The 9,375-nt window shown below is 33.6% G+C and overlaps 1 protein-coding gene across 5 annotated transcripts; it reads left to right on the top strand.

Annotated features, from left to right (window-relative positions):
- Positions 1 to 307: 307 nt before the first annotated feature.
- LOC110637163 (uncharacterized) lies at positions 308 to 2,665 on the top strand. 5 transcript variants are annotated; one of them, XM_021787150.2, is made up of 4 exons: positions 308 to 525; positions 1,295 to 1,410; positions 1,546 to 1,701; positions 2,074 to 2,665. In XM_021787150.2, the coding sequence occupies exon 4, from the start codon at positions 2,096 to 2,098 to the stop codon at positions 2,507 to 2,509; it is 414 nt and encodes a 137-aa protein (XP_021642842.2). In that variant the 5' UTR covers positions 308 to 525; positions 1,295 to 1,410; positions 1,546 to 1,701; positions 2,074 to 2,095; the 3' UTR covers positions 2,510 to 2,665. The 5 variants fall into 5 exon arrangements, with proteins under 5 accessions (XP_021642842.2, XP_021642835.2, XP_021642850.2 ...); XM_021787143.2 differs by having other exon boundaries at positions 1,542 to 1,701; XM_021787158.2 differs by lacking the exon at positions 1,295 to 1,410.
- Positions 2,666 to 9,375: the final 6,710 nt, after the last annotated feature.

Raw genomic sequence — 9,375 nt, 5'->3', positions numbered from 1 at the left:
TATAAATTAAATTAAATTAAAAATTAAAAATAAATTAAATAGAACTTTCTCAATAATTGTAAAGGTCAAATTAAATTTTATTCCCTTGTTATACATGTATTTGTTATACATGTATAAGAAAGAGATAGAGAGTTTTTCACGTGTACTTTTTTTTTTTTTTAAATTATGTGACTGATTTCTGATAAAAAGGATTTTCACTGTGACAAAACAAAGTTTAGGCAATTTTTTAAGAAACAAAATGAAGTTGGGGACGAAAATAAAATTCGGGACAAAGTTTAGGTACGGCTTGTAAAAATTACCGGTAGTTTTGAGGTTAATGAACTTGTAAAACCTAACATTGCCAAGACGCTAGTCTTCTCCGCTGCCGCAGCGGCACTGCCTCCCCCTTCCTTCGACAGGATCCCTTCCCTTTGTTTAAGCCACTCACCATTTGGCTTGAGTTCTATTCCTCCAAGGCTGGCCAGTCATTTTGCTCTCTCTTGCCTCTCGAATTTGGACTTAATTTGGCAAAAACGACTACTTCAGGTTTGTTCCTTGTCTGCGGTTTCCCTTTTTAATCACTGAATTTGGTGAAATTGGGCAATTATGGTTTTCAATCTTCATTTTCCTTGTTCTTCGAATGGCAAAACATCTCATTAGTTAATTAAATCTTAGTTTCATTTTAGTTTTTTTTGTCATTCCCTTTTGTTTTGCTTTTAATTTTGCCATTTCTCACACACTGAACGGATTTGATTCCATATGGCAACTTATTACTTTCATTATTCTTGAATCTCTTCTAGAATAAATCAAGCTATATTTTTCCTCCCTCTATGATTTGGTTTAATGGATCTGAGGCTGTGAAGATACTGACTGCCATTACATAAGCTTTTTGGTCGCTTTATTTTTCTTTGTAGTTTTGAGAATGCTTTGAGATGCTCATACTTTAATTTGGTTTTCCTTGAGTTTATGTTGCGTTTTATTGCGCAGAATTAGGTGGTTGAAAGAAGGATTGAGTTTATGTGTTGATTTGGTTACTATTTGGAAATTTATGGACACTGCAATACTCCATTGTTATTGACTTGTGAAGTTTTTGAATTCCATTGAATTAGAATCCTCATAAAATGAAATTTGAATAACTGAATTGGGTTTTTAACTGAGTTGAAAAAATTGCTAATAACTTGTGGGAAAGTTATCAGCTTGTTTCCTAGGGTTTCTGTTTTTCAATTGTTTTTCTCAGTAGAATTCTCTCAAAAAAATTAATTGCCACCTCTTTTATATGTTGGTTTTTTGGCTCCATGAATTTTGTTCATCACAGGTTTTCTGTGTTGGGGAATTTGCTATTTGGTATTTTGGGTTTGCGCAAAATTTGGACACTCAAATTACTGGAAAATCAATACCTGCAATAAAATCCATCGAAAATTTACTTCTAAGGTCTTAACATTTTCTTTTTCTTCATTGTTACTCTCTTTGTTTTCTCTATTATTTCCTTGTTTCTCAGTTAAAACTCTTGCTTTATTTATTTATTTATTTTCCCCTCTCCTCGTCCTGATATATGCTTTAAGACAGCCTTCAGTGCACTTCTTCAGTAGCCAACTTGCAAGGGGTTTAACTGTAGCCCTTAGTGATTCAGCTGAACTGCCTTCCCTAAGTTTGCCAGCTCCTAGTCGTTGGAGTCAAAACTTTCTGCAGCAATTCAATTTATTCAGCAAATCCCCTTACAAGGCGACTCCTGTGGACATGCTCTGGTGTTATATTATATAAATGCCCAGCTATTCAGCTTGTTTACTTTTGCCAAGAATAGTGAAGCAGCAGGAGAAATGGAGAAACATTTAGCTTTTGTATATGTAAATAATATAATTGTAATTCAATTAGACAAACTTTATAGCAGTTCCCATTACACTGAAACTGACCTACTAGTCTAGTGTCTTTGTCAATCCCGGATTCTTCATTATAAATATACGTGAGTGACACCCTAGAGGAGAATGAGACAAATCACTGATTGCATTTTGCATTTTCCTTATACTTCTTTGTGCTTACTTTTACAATTATATCCATCTAAGTATTGTTTTCTTGCTTACTCTTGTAATTTTTCAGTAAGAGCGCCTGAAAGAATTTGATGGCAAGCAAGGCTGTGAAAACTGTGGCAAAGGCAGTTTATGAGTATCAATACCCATGGAGGGAGAAGTTGGCAAAACATAAAGATGAGCTATCCAAGGGTGTATGGGGTTATTGGAATCTAGGGGCATGGACACCACTCCACATTAGTGCTCGAAGACGAGCCAGACTTCGCAAGGAAGTCCTCCTTGCTGGGGAAGATTGGCCATATGATCCAGAGAGGAAAGAAATGAGGAACAAGATGAAAGGACACAAATGCGACAGGATATCTGCTGAGAAACGGGAAAACACTGCCAAATTGATGCAGAAAATGCCAGACATGTTGCTGGCCTACAAGAAGCGGATATGGGAGAAGAAAATGAAGGAAGAAGACAAAAAATACAAAATTAAGGAAGATGACAAAAAATCAAAGTGAACGTTTCTCGATTTTGCTTCCTTTTCCCCCTTAATCCTGAAGGAACATAGTTTAATTTGTTTATATATCATGTTTGCACATTATCTAGTTCTTGGTTGAAGGAAGACTAATATCAGATGTGCTTCACCTTGATAAATTGATGGAGACGTTCAGTTAGTTCTTTATTTGCAAGCAACACTTGGATTAAACTCCAAAGTTTCACTCTCTTGGCTTCTTTTGACCTTTTCGGATATTAATTAGGTTATGCAGATGCTGATGGCCATACTGGTCACAATTCCTTCATCCTTGATAAATCCAAGGGTCTGTATAGTTGCAATGTTTTTGGAAATATATTATTATAGTCTATATTTGTTATAATTATAGCCAAGGCTAAATTTTATTTTTAGAAGATAAAGTGGTCTCTCTGATAAATAAAAAAAAAAAAAAAAGAAGAAGAAGATATAGTTGTTGCTTAAATAGTTTTATTTTTAATAAAACTAGTCAGGTGTCTGTGGAATGCACTGAGTGATAATATTTTTGAAAGAATATTATTATAAATTAAATTTATAGTTACATGATTCAATTTGGGAATTGGGTTGGCTTAGTTTATTTTAGCTTTTATATATATATGTATTTTTATTTGTACCGTTGAAAGCTATATGAGAAAATATAACTAATATAATACTATATTAATCATCCTTTTCCACTAGCAACAAAATCCCAATTCAATATATTCATCAAGACATGCTGATACTACCTAATACATTTGCAAGAAATCAAATAATAATCATAGGTATGTCCTATCGTTAATTGAGCATAAATGAGGAAAAAAGAATGTACATGACAAATAATTTTTTTTTGACAAAAAAATAAAAAAAGCCATTGTGATTTCAGTTTAAAATCAAGTTTTAAATCAAATAAGCTTTTAATTAACTTCAAATATATTATATTATTTGACTTTAACTAAAAAATATAGAAATTTATTTAAATTTAATTTTACACTTATTTAATTATGACCAAAAATATAATTTTTTTTTTCTATTTCTTTTTACGTAGGAGTGTAGCATCGCCAGAAAGCTTTGTATCTGATTTCCTTGTCATGTAAGGTATACAACATTGCCTTAGCTAATTATAGGGGCTTTTTTTACAATATATACTCTTTAACTACACAGTATATATATAATTTACAATTAAGTATATTATATAATATATTAGCATAAGAATATCATATAATACATCTTTTAACTATTTATTAATTATGAAATTTTTAACTATAAGATACAAATATAATTATAAATTAAGCATATATATAGTATAATAAGTGCATTTATAATTAATAATCATAAATTGATTTAATGTATTTATAATTAAAATTATTAAGAAAAAGTATAGAAATAAAAGATAATATATTTAAAAAAAAGTATAGAAAACATATGCATAAAATCGGTTATCAGTTTGGTTTCGATATACATTCGGTATAGTTCGTAGTAAAGAATTAAAATTAAACTAAAACATCAAAATGAGTTCAGTTTGATATGATTATTTGATTCAGTTCGAGACCCAAACACGTGCACAACCCTAAAGACTAGTATCAAAATGCATCAAAAGAACTAACAGATTTTTAATTTAGTGTTAAATGTAAGATCATATAAAACTTAAGTAATACAATTTAAATTTGCCGATAATAATTTTCACTTTGATACCTTAAAAAACTATATTCAAAGAGTATTATGTACCTTACCACAATACCAAAAATATAATATTTAATTGGGTGAGTAGGATCAAATTGAAAAAAAGAATTATTGAATTGATTTAATTTAGAAATTTAATTTTATTTTCATGATAAATCGGTTTAGTTTAATTTCTAATTTTAAGAATTCAACTATTCGATTTGATTTTATTTTTTGAGAAAAAATTAATAGAAGCGAATTAAATAGTTAATTTTTTCAACTAATTGTTATTAACTTTAAAATTAGATTTAAAAATAACTAAAATTAAGTTTGAAATGATTTCAAAATAAGTTAAAAAAAAAAATTTAAGATGAAATCTAAACTAATTAATTGATTTGATTTAGTCAATTCGATTTTTAATTTTCTAATTCAAATCAAATCGATTAATACTCAACCTTACATGTAAGTGGCTATTTTAATTTGATCAACATCTTACATGATCTTATCAATGAAGTATTAATAGTGAATAATCAAATTAAATCACAAACTTTATATTGTATTTAATTTCTTGCTTTAGATTACATATATTGTATTTGTGTTGTAGAAATGTTGTAATTGCCTTAGACTTCTACCTATGTAACTCAAATCCTTTATGTATCATGTGTTTTAGTCCAATGTAAATGCATCACATGCTGTTGTATATAAAGTTGTACTTGAACATATTTAAAATTAATGAAGTATTAGATTCTCATTGCTTCATCGCACTCTTGATGCATCATGGATACTTCTCAAGCTTTAAACACTCAAGCCGTCAATGCAATTGTTCTTGCCACTAACACTATGTCTCTTCCGAATGTTGCTCCACTGCTCACAATAAAGCTCACGTCATCCAATTACATGTTATGGCAAGCGCAAATATTACCGCTACTGCACAGCTATAATTTGGCTTCCCACATCAGCCTATAGTCTCAAGCTCCGTCTCTCACTATGGATGATGGCACCCCTAATCCATAATATTTAACTTGGTTTAGGCAAAGATCAAATGGTTCTCAGCTGGTTCTTCTCTTCTATTTCGGAAACTATTCTTCGATAAATTGTTGGTCTTCGTACAGCTAATGAGGCTTCGCAAAAATTAAATTCTATTTTTGCCTCAGGATCTCATACCAAGATTCAATAGTTACGGAAACAATTAAAGCATCTCAACAAAGGTACCGACTCTGTTTTTGTTATGAAGAAGGCAAAGTTGATTTCTGATCAATTTTCTACTTTCCAATGTCCAATTTCGGAGGATACACTAATTGGTGATGTTCTTGAAGGTATTGGGTCTACATATAGGCCATTCACTCGGTTAATTGAAGCCCGCAAATCTCTGATCACATATGATGATTTGTACATGTTCTTATTGAGTGAAGAAGCGCAACTGCAGATGGATGCTCTATCTTTGAATTCGTCTATACCTCCCACAGCACATATCGCTGCGAGTCCCTTTAATCAGAGTGGTCATGGTCAACGATCTCAAAGGGGAGGTCAAGGTTGTGTTCGCCAATCAAGTTTTCAATCCCCATCCTACACCAATGTTAATCCTAATACTATCTGCTACAACTGTCAAGGACATGGGCATCTATCTTGCCAATGCTCAACACCAAAGTCCACCAACCTCCACACCATCTCATCCTACCTATCGCCACAAACTAACTTTGCAGTCACAAGTAATAATTCCATGCAGCTTTGGATAGTTGATTCAAGTGCTAACTACCATTTGACTGTTGACAATGGAAATATCACATCTTAAGCACCATACCGTGGCACCAATGAGATCATAGTGGGCAATGGTAATTCTGTTCCTATCTCTGGTCATGGCTCATCTTCTGTTATTCTAAATCATCTCCCTTATACTCTTAATCACATTCTTCACGCTCCATCTATTCATTGCAATTTACTTTTAGTTTTTGCTTTTACTAATGATAACAATGGTTCCATTGAATTTTCCCTTGATATGTTTCTTGTTAAGGATATCCGCACGAAATGGATCCTCTACCGAGGCCAGAGTAAGCATAGGTTATATGTTTTGCCTCACCAGATCACTCCCTCTTTTCCAGTCGCTAATGCTGCGTTTTTGTATACTTGGCATGTTACATTAGCTCATCCCCATAATCGTGTTGTTAATCAAGTTCTTTCTTCTAATAATTTATCATTCAATAAAAATATTTCTGATGTTCCCTATAATGCTTGCAATGTTAGTAAAAGTCACAAATTACCATTTTTTGATTCACATTCTACTGTTAATGCTCCATAAGAATTGATATGTTCTAATGTTTGGGGACCATCTCTTGTTGCTTTTATTGATGGTTATCTTTATTATGCTCTATTTTATGATCACTACAGTAAATATTGTTGGAGTTATTTTCTTAAATGTAAATCTAATGTACTAAACACATTCATTAAATTTCATCATTTAGTGAAAAATATTTTGGCTTATCTATAAAAATGTACCAAGCAGTCTGGGGTGGAGAATTCTAAGCTTTAACAACTTACCTAAGAGATAATGGAATGACACAACGTATTTCTTACCAATATACACTGAAACAAAATGGGTGTGCAAAACAAAAACACTGCCATATATTTGAAATAGGACGTGCTTTAATGCACCGTTCATCTCTCCCTTTTAAATATTGGACTTATGCGTTTGATAGTGCTGTCTATACCATCAATCATTTACCTTCCACAAACACTAAACCATCCACACCATATCACATTTTATTCAAGCAAAGTCCAAATTATGATGAACTGAAAGTTTTTGATTGTTTGTGTTATCCTTGGTTAAAACCCTATGCTAAACATAAATTGGAACCACCCAAATCCACCCCCTGTGTCTTTCTTGGTTATAGTAAGCTGCACAAAGTATATTTTTGTTTGGATTATCTTACTCACAAAGTTTACATCTCATGACATTTTGTGTTTTATGAGCAAGTATTTCCTTTTGGAGACAGTCAAATGGTAGCATCAATCACTCACCAAGACCTGCTGGAATCACGTGCCATGAAAGACAATTAGATATAACTACTTATTCCTTCCTTTCCCACCATAAGTCATACCCATAACCCACATCCAAACAGCCCCATGCATGACCCACTTCCCTTAACTATTGTAACTCCATGTGGTCCCGCCACCCAAAACCAACCAATTTTACTTGGTCCTTATCCCACAACAATACAAACCAATCCAATCACTTCACCTTCTTCCCTCTCCCAACCTAACCATGACACTTCTCCCCTTTCCTCATCTAATCATGACACCTCATCCCACTCAAGCCCTATCCAAGAACCATCACTGATATCACCTTCTCCTAACCTTATCACATGAAGACCTCATCCCATCCAGCCACACTATTGTCCCTATCGATCACATTAACTCATCCATCATCTCTACCACATTCTATACCCAATCTAACCCATTCTCTTAGTCCCACTCCACCTCAACAACATGTAAATTTGAATAGGCTATCTCTTCTTGTTGATCTCCCGACCTCTCCCTTTATCTCTGTAAATCTTCCATCCTTATCTCAACTAATTGAACCACTTAAAGACCCATCGTCCCTTAATGTCCATCTCATGCTTACCCATGGCAAGACAGGGAATTCAAAACCTAAGACCTTTACTACTACAAGTTCTCTACCTCCTATCCTATCCTGTTATACTAAAGCTGCTCCTTATCAACAATGGCGTGATGCCATGGATGCCGAATTCATGACACTGTTAAAAACTGGGACATGGACTCTAGTACCTTGATCCAATGCTGCTAACATTATTGGATGCAAGTGGGTGTATTGTATAAAGCAGAAACCTAATGGCACCATTGGTAAATATAAGGCACATCTTGTTGCCAAGGGATATCATTAATGTTCTGAAATTGACTTTACAGAAACATTCTCTCCAGTCATTAAACCAACTATATTAAGACTGGTTCTCTCCTTGCTGTATCACGTAACTGGTGTCTAAATCAGATAGATGTCTCCAATGCTTTCTTGCATGGTGACTTGGAAGACATAGTCTATTGGGAGCAACCACCTGGGTATCTCAACCTCGACAAACCCGATCATGTCTGCAAAGTGAACAAATCTCTCTATGGTCTTCATCAAGCACCACATCAATGGTACAATAAGCTCAAAGTTGCTCTTCTCAAACATCAATTTCGACCATCTATTGTAGATTCTTACTTATTCATCTACTCCTCAGCAACCATCCAATGTTACTACCTTGTTTACAAATATGACATCATCTTGACTGGTAATGATGTTAATTTCACTTACCAATTAGTTACATCAATGCAACTTGATTTTCAGTTGAAGGATCTTTTTTCGCTCACAAATTAGTTACATCATTGCAACTTGATTTTCAGTTGAAGGATCTTGGTACTCTTGACTACTTTCTTGGTATTAAAATTCATCATAAAAGCAATGGACTTCTGTTAACTCAAAGTAAATATATTGGAGATTTCTCAACCAAAGCAAATATGGACAATTATAATGGTATTTCTACCCTTGAATGTCCCAATGTTCGGCTTAGCATTCACAGTGGCCAACCTGCTCCTGATCCACATCTCTATAGAAGTATTATGGGAGGATTATAGTATCTCTCCCTCACAAGACTTGACATATCATATGCTATGCACAAATTATCCCAATATTTGCACTCTCCTATTGACCAACATTGGACAATACTTAAGTGCATATTGCGTTATTTGAAGTCGACTCAACATCATTGTCTCATGCTTAGCTGATCTTGCAATGATAATATCAATGCTTACACTGATGCTGACTGGGCCACAAACCCAAATGATTGCAAGTCACTCACTGGTTTTGCTATCTACTTAGGTAGCAATTTAGTTTCCTGGGCCACTAAGAAGCAACCTACAGCGGCTAAATCATCCACTAAAGCATAATACAGGGCTATTGGAGCTATAACCCAAAAAGTTATTTTGTTAGAGCCTTTATTGCATGATATTGGTATTTTCTCTTCCTCTACACCTATATTATGGTGTGATAATGTGGTTGCTACTTATTTATATGTTAATCCTATTTTCTACTCCCGCACAAAATATATTGAAGTTGATTTTCACTTTGTTCATGACAAAGTAGTCAAGAAGGAATTATAGGTTTGCTTAATCTCTTCCAAAGATCAAATTGCAGTTCTTCTCACCAAAGCTCTCTCTTGCACG

Source organism: Hevea brasiliensis, chromosome 12 (assembly GCF_030052815.1).
Source record: "Hevea brasiliensis isolate MT/VB/25A 57/8 chromosome 12, ASM3005281v1, whole genome shotgun sequence".
Taxonomy (NCBI): Eukaryota; Viridiplantae; Streptophyta; class Magnoliopsida; order Malpighiales; family Euphorbiaceae; genus Hevea; species Hevea brasiliensis.
Note: the sequence above shows the minus strand (reverse complement) of the source record. Positions and strands in the feature narration are given on the sequence as shown.

What these genes read in the sequence shown, in the direction of transcription:
- LOC110637163 (XM_021787158.2), top strand. Translation starts at nt 2,096, where the DNA reads ATGGCAAGCAAGGCTGTGAAAACTGTGGCAAAGGCAGTTTATGAGTAT.